At 33.0% G+C, this 17900-nt stretch overlaps 1 protein-coding gene across 1 annotated transcript in view; it reads left to right on the top strand.

The window, feature by feature from the left end:
* LOC128233376 (nephrin-like) overlaps positions 1-11991 on the top strand; it is a 34060-nt gene extending 22069 nt beyond the window's left edge. The window contains exons 11-15 of the mRNA XM_052947023.1: positions 178-217; positions 1143-1183; positions 1361-1507; positions 10775-10830; positions 11793-11991. Of these exons, the coding sequence (XP_052802983.1) occupies positions 178-217; positions 1143-1183; positions 1361-1507; positions 10775-10830; positions 11793-11987 (479 nt within the window). The 3' untranslated portion in view covers positions 11988-11991. The remainder of the gene's footprint in view (positions 1-177; positions 218-1142; positions 1184-1360; positions 1508-10774; positions 10831-11792) is intronic.
* The last annotated feature ends 5909 nt before the right edge of the window (positions 11992-17900 follow it).

The raw sequence follows: 17900 nt of genomic DNA, 5'->3' as shown, positions 1-17900 counted from the left end.
TGAAAATAAGAACTTAGATGATATATAGACATTTTGACTTGTTAACACGATTTGACATGATAACACCGGAACAGAGAAGTACTCGTGTCTTTGTTTTTAATTTTATGATCACACTATAAAGTGAATATATTGAAAATACTTGATTTATTTAAATACTGCAGTTAATGTTTATTTCAGATAAAAAACGCGAAACTCGCCATGTACTTGCACAAGGCCAGTAAGTATGTTTGTGTTGATAGCGTGCAATATATACTATATAAGCAAGCAAGATATACAATATGAGCAAGCAAGATATACAATATGAGCAAGCAAGATATATAATATAAGCTGTAAATAAACAAATTATTATTGAAAACAGTATGACCCAATTTTAAGAGATAATATAAAGCGTATATTATTCGTTGACAGTTTAGTGGTGGAATGCGTTAGTACTTTGATTCGACTGCCCTTCTTATGGAAGTGTAAAAGTTGACTGGCTTATTTCGAAGTCATGACTATTTATGCAAATTCGGTATTTATGTTTACAAAAAATATAATACTTTTACAATACGCATCTATTGTCTAATTTAAACAGTTCTTAAAAATCACGCCTTCGGGGACGTGCATTCTTACACATAATGTTTCAAGGTACTCGGTAGATAAAACAAACTAAGAAAGAAATTTGAGGAATTATGGATTATTTTTAAAATGTGTCAGCTGCATTTGAAATGTACATGACAAAGGACAACATCTGGGACATCATACTTAAGAAACACTAAACAGTAACATGTATGCAAAGAAAATCGTTCGTGTAAAAACCTGTTTTTCCACTAACTCTATGTAAATGAATAAAACGATTGAATAAACAATGCCTTAAACGATACGCAGTCATTTCGCCCTCTTCTCTCCAGCTATAACTTTTGAAATTTAAAAATATGACTTAATGCTCTGTGTCGGCCTAAACTTGAGCAGCATTTCTAATCCAATATTTACCAAAATGGTAAAAATGTGTATTGGCGTAAATATTATCTTCAGAAAATAATCAACAATCAAAAGACATTTATCAATCAAGCCATGCAGCACGAAATATATATGGACACTATTGTCCGGTGTTGTCATCATTTCAGGTCAACTCTGATACTTTTAGGCATTTTCTTTTGCAGGAAACAGCAGTCTTTAAATGCTGTTGACGAAGATTCGGATGGTTTGTATACATTTTAACATAGTATTCAATCTTTGAACCACGATGAATTTTATTATGAATAATTTTATGAATAATTTTATTATTGTGTCTATCAACGGATTGAAACGGGAAAAGTTCATAGCAATTCCGATAATAATAATTAATAACTAAGTGTTTGTTTTCAATATATATTTTAAGATATCCCTAACGAGGTTGAGAATCCAATGTATGATGGCTTTGAGTGTTCAGCAGCGCGACAGGACCCTCGAGATGTCCTTTATACGTTGCCTAAGAAAAAGGGTGGCGACATTTACACTGTAGTAGACAAGAAAACCAAACGACTTAGTACGTATTTACAAGATCTAATTATGTTAATAAAAATTCAACTTTAAAATGACTAGAATAACTACTAAAATTTCTTACAAACTTGATCTTAATAACGTTGCGGAAAAAATCCGATATTGATGCAGTACACTGTTGAATTAAGCCATCTAATTTATGAAGGTATTCTATATTGAACTGTGATATAAATTTGACCTACCTATTGAACCAGAATCAATGAAACAGACGGATGAATGTGTGTGTCATTATGTACTGAATTAAGAAGTTGATTTATTAATAAGGGAGGTAGCCGAAATCTGTATATGCGGTAAGCTTTACTTACCGTTTAACATTATTTACTCATTTAACTAAAATAAACTAATTAGTTTACCAATTTACCAATATCCAGTGATTTTGGATTCTGATCTGTTCCATAATTCATGAGTGATTCTTAAACATCAACGTCTTCATCTGTTATATTTTTGTATTTGATGCAATGCTCTCTTTCAAGGCAGGCATACAAATATCCAGTGATATTGATGAGTACATAGCAAAAGGGACTGTATTTATCAAGAAATTTCCCTGTTAATCCCGGGCAACATATTTCCCATTTATCTTGTATGTAACAGTTTTTGACGCATCCACTGTCTCATTAAATTCCTGTAATCCTAAGCCAGACACAATGAGAAAAATACTTCAAGGAAAATTCATCTCCATACGGAAATCACCCAGTCTCTGAGTTTAGTTTTGAATGGATCTGAGCAACATGATGTAAGTGTCTTTTGACAACAATGACTAATACAAATTTATCACAATACTAACTAAATACGTTGATGACTGCGGGCAGGCAAAGTGCAACTTTGAAATGAAACCGGTTGCATGACTTTAAGTGTATCATTGTCAAGTTTGTCATCACGGTTTGTCCCGAATACTCATCTCCTGAATTAATTTTATTCGCATGCATTTTTGTTTTCGTCAATTTTGCTGCTTCTTGTAACAATGTATTGTTCTGTTCTTCTGCAGAGCCACAATCCTCTTTTGAATGTGTATCATCAATGTTTGAATTTGTTCTCCTCAAACAGGCACTGTCTTTGGTTTCTTCGAGTGTACTAATTTAGACGTTTTCACCACAGTAATCAAGAAAATGCTCTTCAGATTCGTCTTTGAATGTGCCCTCTCTCTCTCTACGTCTATTATTTGATTGACCAGTTCGAAAGTTTTTTACCTTCAATATCAGAAAACACGTTATCAAAACTTCAATTAATCTTCAGGCCTCCTTGGAGGTTTCGTTGGTGTGTTACATATGTTTCTATATAACTTGCCTTATATAGTTGACTTAATGTTCGAAAACTTGCATTATGTAAGCATCAGGAACAACATATATGTACACTTGTTTTATCTTTCGCAGATGATAGTTATTAAGCCTGTTTTCATAGTGATATGCTACGCGGACAAGCCTTTCATTAATCAGTGATGTATTGTACTTGTATTGTTTGTTTAATAATTATGCAAAACTTGGAATCTTAACAATTCAGGAAATATTATTTTCTTCATACATATATATTTAAAGTTTTACTATATTTGACGGTATCTGATAACCATTTGATATAAACACTTCATGATATTCTTAGAATTTTTTGAAGGAAAGAGTTGAAATCATTGTTGACATCTGGAATTTGTTGAACTTAAATAATTCAAGTTCAAGAAATTAATGAATACATCCGATGCTTAAATCGCTTTTGATGAATTCTTTACATTAAGGTCATAAGATGGATCAACAAGGATTATGAAATATTCACTATTACCTACTTCAATGAAATTCTTTATGAACTGAGAATGGCAGATCATGAATATTAATAAACGCTTATTAGTTCATATCATTCACATATTTTTAAGATCAACATCTTAATTCAAGACACACATCGAAGTCAACATTCAACATAAACTTGGCATTAGCACATAAACTTTACTAAAAAGTAAGACAAATTAAGTGTACACTAGATCGTAAGTTTTTAGAAATTATATATAAACATCTGTCAGACCTATTCTGGAATATGCTAACTTTCTCTGTGACAAAATAACTCCATTTACACAAATTCAAATATTTATTGTATGAAGGCCTCCGGCCCATATACAGATATGCATACATAGAAACATATAAACAACGTGGAGTTGACCAAGCATAGAATTCACAAAATATTAGTTGTTAGTATGGCATCATACATGTTAATCAACTATTGATACACTGTCTTTAATTTTTTCTGCATAATACAAATACATAGCTAATTTTTGCAAAATTTCATCATTTTGTGTAGCTATTAATAGAAAGAACTTGTGAAGACTAGGGTAAACATAATACTTAGATGGTATATACACTTTTCTTATATCTCTATACAATGGACATTTGATAACAAAATGATATTCATCCTCAACAACATTTTTACAATATAAACAAAATCTATGGTCCCTATCAATTCCGGTATGCCTGCCTGTTTCGATAGCAAGGCGATGTGATGAAAATCTAAAATTTGCTAAGCATTTACGAAATTTATCAACTGTAACACAGTTCACATATAATTCTGTCTTTAAACATGATTTTATATACATGTAAAATTTATTAAGTTTCATATTCTCAGAACAAGTTTGACTCCATAATTGTAGATGTTGATCTTTTAATCTCGTTACATATTCTTCAAGAAAGAAACTTTCATTTACTACTTGCTGTGACTCCCAAATATATCCAAAACCATTCCTAGACAGATTCATACGCAATACACTAACCCAATTTTCATGACCTAGACTATCATACAGTTTTAACATATTGTAACACAACTTTACATATCTATCATCAGGAAGTTTTAAAAGTTTTAACCAATATTTAAGACAACGTTTCGAAGCATATATATGTAATGGTAAACGACCTAGATCACCTAAAACAGCATCATTACAAGCTTTAGAAGATACATTTAAATACCTTTTACATGCATATAATTGGACATTTTCTATAGCATTCATTGAAATCATTCCCCAAATTTCAGCACCATATAACATTATAGGTGATATTTTTGTATCAAACATTTTAAAAAAACACTGAAGACTTAACAAAAGGTAACGATGCAATGCCTTTAAAAAGACAATGTAAAGCTTTCTTAGCTTTTGGAGCAGAATTCTCTGCCATCTTATACCATGGCAATGTACAACTAAAATATAAACCCACATAAGTAAACCCTGATACAACATCTATATTTTCATTATAATATTTCCATTTTTCTTTACTTGCCAGCTGCCCACCTCTTCTAAAAACAACAATTTTTGTTTTACTAGTATTAACTTGCAACTTAGTATCAGCACAAAATAAGTTTAGCGCATTTAGTTGTTTTTGTAGACCTACAACTGTATCAGATAACAGAGCAACATCATCTGCAAACATAAGTAGAAACACTTCAATATCAGAAGGGGACAGCTGAACACCATGCACACCACTTTGTTCAATATAACTATACAACTCATTAATAAAAAGTGAGAACAATACTGGACTTAAATTACACCCTTGTCTTAAACCACTTGGACAGTCAAAACACTCTGTTTTTCCATCATTGCATCTAATACACATTTTGACATCTTTATAAATTGATTGAATAGCATCCAATAGCCTTCCTTTAACATTTTGTCTAAATAAGCTTGTATATAATTTTGCCCTATCCACAGAATCAAACGCCTTTTTAAAATCAATAAAAGCAACATATAACTTCTTACCCTTTGTACTTAAATACTTGCTAATAACAGTATATAAAACAAAAGCATTATCAGTTGTATTATAACCATATCTAAATCCTGCTTGCGACTCCGAGATGGAGTTATAAACTTGAGTATAATAGGTAAGTCTTCTGTTTAAAATGCTTATATATATTTTGCTAAATACATCAACAAGTGCTATACCCCTGTAATTATCAGGATTATTACAACTTCCCTTTTTGTGCACTGGTATAATAATAGATAGCGTCCAGCTTCTCGGGAACTGACCAGATGGAAATATTTGGTTATAAATACGTACCATATATGGCAATAAATAGAAAAGACCATATTTAAAATGTGCAGGCAATAGCTCTCCGGCTGAAGCTTTATTTAACTTTAAGTCATTCACTGCCTTTATTACCTCATCAGATTCAATCCTGGAGTTTAAGATGATATTATTTGAACAATCCACTTCATTAAAGAAGTTGTCAATAATAGGGGGTACATTTTCAGTGTCAGTATCAGATTGGAATAAAGTCCTAAAATGCTGCAGCCATTCCTCGCCACTTATATCAGGATCAGTTCTTTGTCTGCCAGTTAAATGCTTTATTTTACTCCAAAACTGTTTAGGATTTGGCATGGAGTTCTCTAAATCTAAACCAATGCGCTTCAGGCATAGTAATTTCTTAGATTTACAAACACACTTATATTTAGACCTTGTTACCTTATAATCAAACAGATCTGCCATACTTTTTGTTGATCTATACAATCTAAGACTTCGTAAAGCGTTTCGTTTAAGTTCTTTACATTCATTGTCAAACCAGTTCAAGCCTACTTTACGTTTACTCGTTTTTCTTATTTGCTTAACAAAATCTTTCGATACATTTAAAATACATCTTTGGAATTCTTCGACTAAAGTACTAGTATCAGAATCCTCTAATTCTAACATATCATCAACAGCTTTGAATTCACCATTAAGTATACTTTGGCTTAACACATCTTGGTAATGATCATAACTACTTTCATCTATACAAATTTTGCTACTATAAATAATTTTGGCTTTATCATTAACATCTGATTTTAACATACTATCAAGACACAAAACTAATGGCATATGATCACTTTCAGGGTTAGCGTCTACTTTGAAATTATTACAAATCTCATACATGCTATGGCTACATATAAAATAATCCACAACGCTTGACCCAATACCTCCATAGTACGTAAAATCACCAACACCTTTATCACTCCCAACTCGTCCATTTACTATACATAATGAGTAAGTTATACAAAACTGTAAGAGAAATTTTCCAACAGCATTAACAGTATTGTCTTTCGAAATTCTCATTGTATTAACATCGTTCTCAAAAATAGATTCCAGCTGAGCAAACACTGGTATATTTAGATTTATGTTAATAAAATCATTTCTCGCATTTAGATCCCCACATAGCAACAACTCATATGCCTGCAAATTATATTCGCTATTACATAACAATGTTTCAAATTCAGATAAACCACTGACTGTTTTATCAGTATAAAATGGTGACCCTTGTGGTGGATTATATAATGACACTAAAAGAATCTGTTTATCAGGGCAAAATATACCTTTTTCAATAACTATCAATATTCCGTAAATAAAATCTTCACAAACACGGCTAATATACTGAGATAGATAATCCTTTATAAAAATTGCTACACCCCCCATATTTCTCCCAGCCTTCAAAGATTTTTTCGCAGGGCAAAAATAACAAAAATAACCAGGTAGAATATGTTGAATGTCATTACACTCCAGACACCATGTTTCTTGGAGACAGATAATTTCAAACGCCAATAAATATTGTATAAAATCAGCATTATTCAACTTAGTATAAATTCCACAAATATTCCAAGACAAAACTTCCACGTTTAGTTTCCGAACAAATGAGCGTTGACCACCCCCCTAGTCTATAACATTAGCTGTTTCTGCGTCTGGCTGGATCTCCATGTCATCCTGCTGAGGTGGCTGTACCTGCTGATCTTGACGCCTGGTTGCTCGCCTGAATACTCGGGGTTGAACGTTATTGTCAAGCACAACTAAAGTACCATTCTTAAAGTAACCCTTTTTACCAGACCTTTTAAGATCATCTAATTGTAACTTTTCAAAGCTTGTAAGATCGTTGGCTATTCTTACACCATGCAGCCTTAATTTATCTCTAAACTTAAACAGTTCAAATTTGTTATTATGATTTTTAAACTTTACAAGAATCATTCTAGGGGAGTCTTGTGAATATTTTCCAAAACGTTTGGCAAAAGTTATAACATCATCAAAGTTTATATCATCAGTGAGGCAACCTTTCAACACAGAATTTATAACTTTAGACTTGGTATCATCAGATGATTCGTGCTCCTCGTCTCCTAGTCCGAAAATTCTTAAATTACCTTTACGCGACTCGCGCTCTATTGAGTTCATTTGCTTTCTAATAATGTCAATATGGTCTCGATTAATTTCATCACTGATTGCCAAATGGCCTAAGTCATTTTCAAAAACACTAGAAGAATATTCAATGTCGTCAACTTTGGATTTAATAGTTTTAAGATCATTTTCTGTTGCCTTCTGGCGTTTATCTAGATCTCTACAAATAGATTTAACATTACATAGTTCAGTCTGGATATTCGAAACATCATGACGTAATTTGGAGATTTCATCTTTTACTTCAGTGATTTGTGACGTGGTTTTTGCATTCGCTGCCTCTATAGCATTAAGTATAAGGTCTGTCTCACTGCTTGGGCCTGGATTCTGCTCCACGTCTGAGGACAACATCAAAAGACGACTGGTATACGACAAATAGGAATTGCTCACTATCGGACATGTATTGGTTTGTTTATATTGACGCTCAATGGTGACACTGTTGATGCCACCGGGGCATGTGTCATGAAGCTCGTAACTTGAAACCGATTCCTCAATCAGATGCTTTGCCAGCAGTAACCCCTGGGCGCACGTAAACCAGAATAGCATTAAACTGCAGCACATAAAAGTTATCATGTGTATGTCAGATGACTTTGAGTACGGAGTATACACATTCGGGCATTTCTTTAGCTTAGAACAAGGTTGAATAAATGCTCCTACACGTGCCCGGTAGAGTGCTATGTCTATTCCCATCTTGTTACATGTATGTTGTATACATGCAAAGAATTCAAATGACTCCAATACACTCCAATACACTCAATGACCACTGTCCAAAAACCAATGTCCAATATGCTCTATATACATGTATACACTGTACTACCTGTATAGCTATGGTTTAAAAGTTTAACACTTCCAAAACACACAAACAAATCCTTTTTTAATCCACTTTTGATCACTTTCAGTATTATACTAGATATACTTATATTTTTTATAGTTTTAAAGGCAAAAAACTTTGTTGAAATAAGATAATGACAATTTTAAACTCCACAGGTAAAAAGCATGACTGCTCTGGTCAACAAGAAGATCTTGAACGAATTCAGATCGAGCTTCTAAAATTATCCCCGGAGCAACGCAGTTGGCACCCCTACAACATCTATATTGAAAAACGAGTCTTTTACCTCTATAAACTAGGCGAGAAAAGACAAAGCTTTGTTTTCTCTTCAAAATACACCATTCGCTCGTACCTGCTTATCTGAACGACATTTTGCCCCAATCATGGAGATGTAGCCACATATAGACCAAGAATCTCTCGCAACATTGGTAACATTTTGTGTAACCCGCAATTGTGTAACTCGCAACAATGTTCAAATTCGCTTTTGCCGTCTACAGTATCGGATGGGACTCAGTACCAAAATCAATCAGAGAATCATCGTCACTCTGTTCGTTTCAGCATGTTTTCAATAATAACAACCCGGCGGTTCCGGAACAAATGTATTCCGTAGAAATTTCTATTCAACATGCCCGACTTCGTATGCACTATAGCTCTTTACATGAGCATCTGTTTTCAAAGAACATAATTGTTAGTCCGCTGTGTTCTTGTGGGAGAGATCGAGGACACTCATCCATGTTTCATCATTTGTCTTTTATTCAACGGTGCGAGAGCGAAAGCATAACAGTGAAGGTGGAAGGGAGTTCGTTCCCACTCGTTGAAAACAGAGATGGGATATTCCTGGTCGGTCTGGATAAACGCTAAATGCATTTTGTACTTGATATATACGTGCTTGAATATGATAGTGGTGTCTTCTGAGGAGCCTGTATATCACCAAAAAGAAAGAGTTGAAGTGTGTCTTTATATACAGGACTGGGGCTGTTAGGCAGTATGATTTTAGCATTAAGCGTATGTCCAGGCCGACAAGGAACACCCAACCTTAAACGAGTGACAAGAAACTCCTTTCCACCTTCACTGTCCTGTCTTTTCGCTCTCGCTCTCGTTCTCGCGCTCGCGCTCTCTCGGCGTCCCCACTTCCTCCATTAATTAACCCATATATTGTCGAATATATTTAATATCAACTAAATAATCCACATTCTGTTTGAAGCAACAACAACAACAGCGATTCAATGAGAAAAGAATAGAAACTCTGAAAAACACAACAATTCAGGTTACTTCTTAATTATATAGAATGTATACTATTGTTGGCATTGTTTTTTATTATATTTGACAATACCATATATCATTTTTTTCGTTATTTATTATTTACGTTTCAGTTTAAGAACTTTGAAAGTTCTTGAAGGGATTACATTTTTTAAGTGATTTACAAAAATAAATTAAATTTTTGAACCAAAAAATGATATTTTCTTGACCGAAATACTCGAGAAGTACTTCAATGCTTGACGAAAAGAAATGGTTTGCTCTTGAACCTTTCTCACAGGACATACCTGTGTTCTGCGTGTACCTGTACCTGTGTGTGAACACACGAACATGGCGATAAATCCTAATAATTAATATATTTACATTTTCATAATTCTTCATCACGATTATATATCAGTAATAGGTTCTGCAGCTGTGTACTTATTGCTTAAGAAAGGTTTTCGACAACAAATGTTTGTTTACACGAAGAGTCGATAATAGTAATGTCGTACACCATTGGTTAAATGAAGTCGCACTTATCCAATAAGTACGCGATATTTGCATAAACCATGACGTCACACATTAAAGCGTAATATACAATGTGAATGGCATTATTTTCCTACCGAAAGTCTACAAAATGTTTCAATAAATCACAATTTTGAGTTTAAATCGATAAACGTTATTTATTTCACAACGACTGTGAAGAAATTATAATAACTTTTGTCAAGTCAACCATATAGGTATGATGTTGCGCGAGAGTGTGGTCTTGTGTTGTAGAGTGCCTGGACAACCCACTTGTCCGCCTTGGTAACCACCAAAACAACTCCATACGCCAGCACTGGAATCGAACCTGGAATGCATTGGTGATAAGCGAATCGGCTAACCACTGCTAACCACTGCACACACAGGACAACCTTACAAATCTACTTGGTTTCGCAACTGTTGCCATTTTTCGTTTCAAAGGTGAAAATAACTGTCAAATATGGTATTGCTATCTTTAAGATCATGAACACACACTGTTTCTTATTTTCGTCTGTTCCAGGGAAATCACAAGACAGCACGAATCAAAAGATGAAAGGAAACGAAATTGCAACAAAGGTACATTCACTATCATAATCCCTCTTCATTTGAATTCCGTATAAAGAAATTGGTCCTTTTCATCCAGTTTGAGCCAAAGATAAATAGAGCCAAGCGAGCTCGAGCAAACGGAGTTCTACTGTTATATGTTTTTAACTTAAAGTAAATGTATAAAGGTTCAATGTCAAATTTATATATTTATATATATATATATATGTTAAAAGTCACATATCGGCATTAAAACTTTACCATGTTTAACTGTTTTAGTCGCATACACATAAAAAGGCATTTCACCACTACGTGTTGTACTGCTTTGTATTTTATTTTTATAAATGTCATGTACGTTATAATTGCTTTGATCGAATGTTCGTTGCCATTCCTAGTTATTGGATGCAAGTAGGCATTGAATTAGAAACACGAATTTAACTTAAAGTCATTTCAACACAATGATTAATACATTTTTGGAATACACATCATGTTGTATCCACCTTAGTATATCGCGTAATAGTTTTTTTGCTTTTCTTTTGTTTCTTTTTTTGCGTTATATTACAAACCGAAATTTTAACTTATATTATACATCATTGTTAGACATCAACGATTATATCACTTGACTGGAACGTAACCTAAAACCGGACAAACATATTCGGACATTTCCATAGCAAACACGACACGTTTAATAAGGATTTTATTAGTGTCCAACTCAAAATTAATGGAATTGTTTCCTTGCAGGTGATACATTGACAGAGCTTTACCTAACTTCAGAAATAAGCGTAAAATTTATTCCGATATCGGAACGGCTACATGTAGGGTGGAGCTTAAAGATACAAAACAGTCAACCTACCCAATACCTTCTTGAACTGTTACTTGGGTTGTGAAACGGTATTTTGTTTAGAACGGCTAGATATAAAACAGGTTAAAAAGGCTTAATCCATGATAACATTGAAACTGTGCGCATTGATTTGAATATTCTCATTGTTTTACAGGAGAACTTTAATTCTGACGGTCTCGTTTATGCTGATACTGTTTTTGCTGATCAACCTAAAGGTCAAACACTCCGGGGCACTCATGGAGGTGGTGACACGACTGTGTATGCCGATGTTGATCTGACCAAGAAGGCTAAAACTCTTCCTGAAAGTGATGGAGAAGATGGTGTTAAGAGAGAAACCATTCAACAATAAAAGAACTGTACACTTACGATGTATAAAAGGCATATTTTTATGGTATCTTCTTTTATTTTATTTTTATATAAAACTATCAATGAATAGTTTGAATGTTTTCTACAATATATATGCGAGGTAAAGAACAATTTAATTGGCTAAAAAAATAATTTGTACTGTCGTGTGAAAATGTATTTACCAGAAAAATGGGGTGGCAATCAGCTAGAACGTGGCTTACGTTGATAACTAAGCATTTTATAGAACACGCAATATCATATACCAATTTGGATAAGTCAGTTACCATTACAATGTGTCAACGCTTGCTATTCTGCTAGTCTGACGGCAAACTGTAAATGTGTTACCATCTGTGTTGTTATTGTTGTTCAAATTTTGTCAAATTCATAACCCAAAACCATAGTCAATGGTTATAACATTTATATATGACAATGTAAGATTGAACAGCCGTAAATTGTTACTATCATCTCATTTTTGCAGGGTCTTCCCCATTTGGGCCAGCAAATTTTATCAAAAGCCTGAATCGTACACTACAAAAACGCATTCAACGACAAAATGTTAGGACATTGATAAGTAATAATGGTAAATTGTAAACTGTGCTCGAATAACCAACCATTCGTTGACCAATTTTTGCAACGTGATACATATATTTTTACTTAGTTTTAGTCATAAACATTGTGAAGTTGTACACATATAATGTTATCATGAATTTAACCTTAGGCATTTTCGTGCGAAGTTATCGGTCCTAGTATATGGATTTTCTTTTAATCAAATGTATCCAAATCAAGCTTGGAAACTACGGGAATGAATTTAATAAAACTTAAGACATCTATAGATAAGAATATAAAATTGTTATCTGCTGTTTTAATTATAACTCTTGGACCCTTTGTTGTATACTTTGTTTTACTATGATTTATTTCAAGTAAATATTGAATATTGACTACATGTTTGAGATCATTTTCGAGTTGACATGCACTAATGACTGTTTGAAGAGTAATTTATTAGAGTATAATACATTACAAAGCCGAGATATTTGGCGTGAATGACTCAAAACGGCCCAAGAGCGTTATGAGCAAAATGTTTTACAATACATTCGGTAAAAATGTTATATCATAATAAACGTTCAGACCCAGTACTTTTATCTTTGTATGTCTTTAAGTTAAAAATAACACTTACATTCCGTTAAATGTTAAGGAGTTCATTCGATAATGGTGTTAGTAAAATGCGGAAAAACGTGTTTACTTGGAATATTCTCATTTTTATTTTGCTCATAATAGTACGTTATATACGTTAATATTTCATGACTGTCATTTTCAATTGTTTTATCGATACTAAATGCGTGACAGTTATATGTTCTATGTATTTGTTATGGTTTACTCCTCCCCCAGTGTATACCCGTTTCACTGACCGTTTCTCAAGTTTATGCTTATAAACATATTTGGATGCAATGTGGTATGTTTGTTGTATTTTGTATAGGGTATGTCTGTGTTGTTTTGAATCTTTCATGTCTCTCGTTAATTGTATTTTTTTAAGTTATTGCAAGTTGATTGATGTTCCTGTTTAATTTGAAGTATACGTCTGTTTTGAATACATTTTCTTATTGCATTGCTCTTTTTTCTTTATTCGTGTTGCTTGAGTACTTTATATTTAAACACATCACATTTGCAACCTTTTATTATATTCTATAGGGTGTATGGATTCGATCCTCTATTTATTCATCAATTTCAAAGATAGAATCCGTTGTATTTTTGATGTCATTATCATCATAAACTAAAATGTCACACACATATCATAACTTTCCAATACCATGATTTGCTTTCCGATAAAATTATGATCTTTGCTATGTAAGCTTTAAATTGTCTACTTTAAAACTTAAGACAGGATTGACAGCTCAACCTTTTTAAAGATTCCTACCATTGCGAAACATTAAAGCCTCTTCCAAGACTTGTATGAATGCTAAATCATCTGAATTTGGGGCATAATCATTACTACTTGTATTACTTATATCGCTTATATGTATAAATAAAATCTATAATCGACCTGCTGTTACTTACTTTGAGTATATGCACGTTTTAAATCTGCAAGGAATTCATATTGCAAAATACATTTGGCCGTAGTCACTCTAGTGCAATACGACCCTGTTTCATTCTGCTGATGTAAAGCCAAAACAAGTATTCTTACGCGATATTAAAATGAGGTCAAAAGTAATACGTTTTGATCCAGGTGATCGTTTTCGAATCTGGAAGATTTTTACAGATGTTTATTTTGCCTCTTAGAATCCAAATCTGCAAACATCTAGTCGCATACAATATCCGGATCAAACACAATTTTAAGAACCTTATCGTTACTTTATTGTTATCGTGTAAATCCTTTTTGGCATTTTTTTTTTGAAAACTTGGATTTCCGTAAAGTTTTTTTTGTTACCAACTGAATATTGTCTTTTCCGATAACTCATGAGTCTGCCCCTGAAATAAACTATATCCAGGAGATTTAGTTCCCGGAAGCAAAACAGTTATATTTCGAATGCCCTGATTCAATTTCGGCTAGATAGGTGTTGCTGTAGTTTTTTGTTAATTCTTTTTTTAGAATAGAAATAATTGTACAAAAAACATTGGCTTCACCAAAACAAGCCAGAAATGAAGGATGGCATTTAAATTATAACATTTCTGCTTCCGGGGTCTAGATCACCCGGTTGAAGTGCATTCAGGGGTAGATGAATGAGTTATCGGAAATGACAATAAAGAGAATAAACAAATTCTGGACATGTGTTTAAAGGTCTTACAGACACTAAAGACTAATAACTGATTCCTTTGAATATTTGTTCTTTTATTTGAAAACAAGAAAGCAAATCTTCAAAAATTATGGATAAAATAAGGTAATATACAATAATAATTTAAGATCGTGTACTTTTGTGTTATAAGGTCTAATACCCTTTATCATGTAATCTTATCTTTATATTGAAATATTGTCTTACAAAATCTATAAACATAAGCATTTAGTTTTTATCAACTGTTAGATATTTGCTTTTTTGTGATCGGGCATATATTTTTGTATGAAAGAAACACCTTTTCCTGTTCAATATATCACTTTAATTGTTCTATGTCATTTGATGAATAAAAATGTTTTCTTTAAAGGGTTGTTAAGTATGTTTCAAGGTGCAGGTGGAAAATGGAGCGTGTAACTAATGGAAATACTTGAACTCTTAATCACTCGAATCGACATGAAAGTGCTGACATATCGAAGGACACAAAGGAAAATCGCTACTTAGCATTAGGAGTTAGAACAACTACGTAAAAAAAATAATAAGCGTTCTGGAGAAATATGCCCGGGATACAAATGAAGCTCTATAAAAGGATAAGAAAAACATAGAAAGAAAAGATTTGAAACAACATTCCCAACACCATCCATTCTTTGAAAAACAATTTTAGAACACTTTTACTCTGAGGTAACGTTATATTCTTCAATTTTATACTAGGCCAACTGGTTTAGTTCAACTTGTGATGTTGCATCCTGTTGCTATTAATAACATATGTTAAGTGGGGTGAACCTTATACACAGTACGCAGATTTGTCGCGTGAAATATCCATTCTAGTGATATTTAAATACCACAATGTGAAATATGCTACAATGCTTCCGACTGCTGTGTATTTTCAACAGTTTCAAATAGACATTACTTCGTACGAATGTTAACGACATGAAACGAATGAGTTCCGTACATACAACGTTCAATTTGCTCAAGGTTTACTTGGTACAAATATTAACCAGATGAGCACCACGTGTCGCGTACATATACAACGTTCGGGATGCTCAAGATACAAACATGTACATATTCTTGCTTTGTGTACACATTTTACTTATTATAATTATCATGTAGCATGTTAAAATGTTATCAAATCCACATATATAGGTCGTTTCATAAAATGTCTGGAGTTTAATCGTATGCCTTTGAGTAGGATCATGGTCAATTGTTCTGCTGCTGGGCTAGCCCCTGGTTTTTCATTGTATTGCCGATTCAAGCTGTTCAAGATTGTCTGCCAATACATATTCTGACCCACTTTTGTGATAAATGGATAAGGCTTCTAAAGTAATTGATCAATATTTAATAGATAAAATTCAAGGGCAATAACTCTCTAATTGCTCAAGCAAATTGCTGGTTAAAAACATTTTCATGTTATTATGCTTAAAAAAAGTACTATAAATATAATATAAACAGATCATTATAAAATGCTGGCAGCAGGAACTGAGTACTTTAAGTCTGCAGTTTGATTCCATATTATTACACCACTGTAGACAGAGTAATTTTTAACTATGCTTGTGTTTTGTGTATGTCAGAAATTATATTCCATCGGACATTCAGTGTTCTAAAACGGAAAACAAACATGAAAAAATGCAAAAATAAATTTTATCCTCATTCTTGTAAGATGATGTTATTAAGAAAGTCAAATTATTGATGTGTCAGATGCTATCGTATTATGGTCCCCCAAAAGACATTTTCCGCAAAGGGTACTGTGACCCTCATGCTGGGCAAATAAGGGGTGTCTAGGGCCAAACAGCTCATCCTCAACATTAGTTATGTTTTACTATCTAATATATATATATTGGACGACTACTCCAAATATTGTACAATTTGGTAGTGGTTGAACTTTGTGTTGTAATAAAATATCTTGTAATTCGCAGGACTTACTCTGTAGTCTTAACGTGCTGTGTCATCCATTGCCAAAAAATGCAGATCCTGGCCCTTTTTACAGCCTTAAAAGCAGAATTTAAAGTAAGCACACTACTGAAATCAGCATATTTGTTTAAATCATCAGTTCAATCTTAACAAAATCATTCAAAAAATAGAGGTACATCACCGGATGAAACTGGGACCGGGAAAAAGTATCGCTCTAATTCAATGCCAAAAAAACTCGAGGGTGTTTTTTCCAAAAAAGGTTGAAGGGCCATATTAATTTTACAATCATTATTGCAGACAATTTTGATGAAGCCAAAATAATGCTTGTTAAATGAACTTTTGTAACATTTGGACTGTTGGACATTCAACTGTTCAACGATTCATCATGTTCCCCTTGGAGCCGCCAAAACTAAAATAAATACGTCAAAGACTATGCAACCTGTTATATATACAACCTGTAGTATAACCAACGAGCTGCAACTCCCAGTTTTAATGTATCAATCTTGATTTAGTTTTGAGTACTCCGATGCATAAATGAAATTGTCACCAAGTATACGTTATGATTAAATGGCATGACAATGCCACTGACAGGTACCACTCAGTACACAAGATAAAATATATAAGATACAATAATACTAATTCAAAGCCAGGTATGTGTTAACAGGAAACATTAGCTCATTGAGCTATTTTTTTGACATGAATAACAGACAAACATAACATATAAAAAAATAAAAAATAATAAATAACAATGAGCTTGTGACCTGGAAATAAAAGCATATATGTTAAAATACACACATATTAGAGCAAGTATTTACAAAAGCCGTTCGTTATCATATTCATGCATACAAATTCAAATAGTAAATTTGGATTAGAGCATCGAAAACAGTGATAACATCAAATGTTTTCCCGGCCAGTCCACACGCGCACGAATCCACTACTTGATATACCGCTGTAAATGGTTAGTTTTATCAAAAGTACTAGTATAACTTTAAGGGTAATCTTATACATTAAAATAGCAAAATTGTAAGAAGCCAAATAAACAAGTGGATAACAGATTTGTACATCGATGTGTAGTTGGTAAAAACAATATTTGATATAGCTTGATAGGAAAAATCTTTGGATAGTATTGCCTAGAGGAGGTATTATATTTACCATATTATTTTTATATTACACCTTTCACAGTAAAAGTATGTTAATTGAATAAGTAAAGTCGTAACACATCAACAAAATACTGGCCGAAAGAAAAA

Source organism: Mya arenaria, chromosome 5 (genome assembly GCF_026914265.1).
Source record: "Mya arenaria isolate MELC-2E11 chromosome 5, ASM2691426v1".
Lineage (NCBI taxonomy): Eukaryota > Metazoa > Mollusca > Bivalvia > Myida > Myidae > Mya > Mya arenaria.
This window is presented reverse-complemented; position numbering and strand designations above follow the sequence as displayed.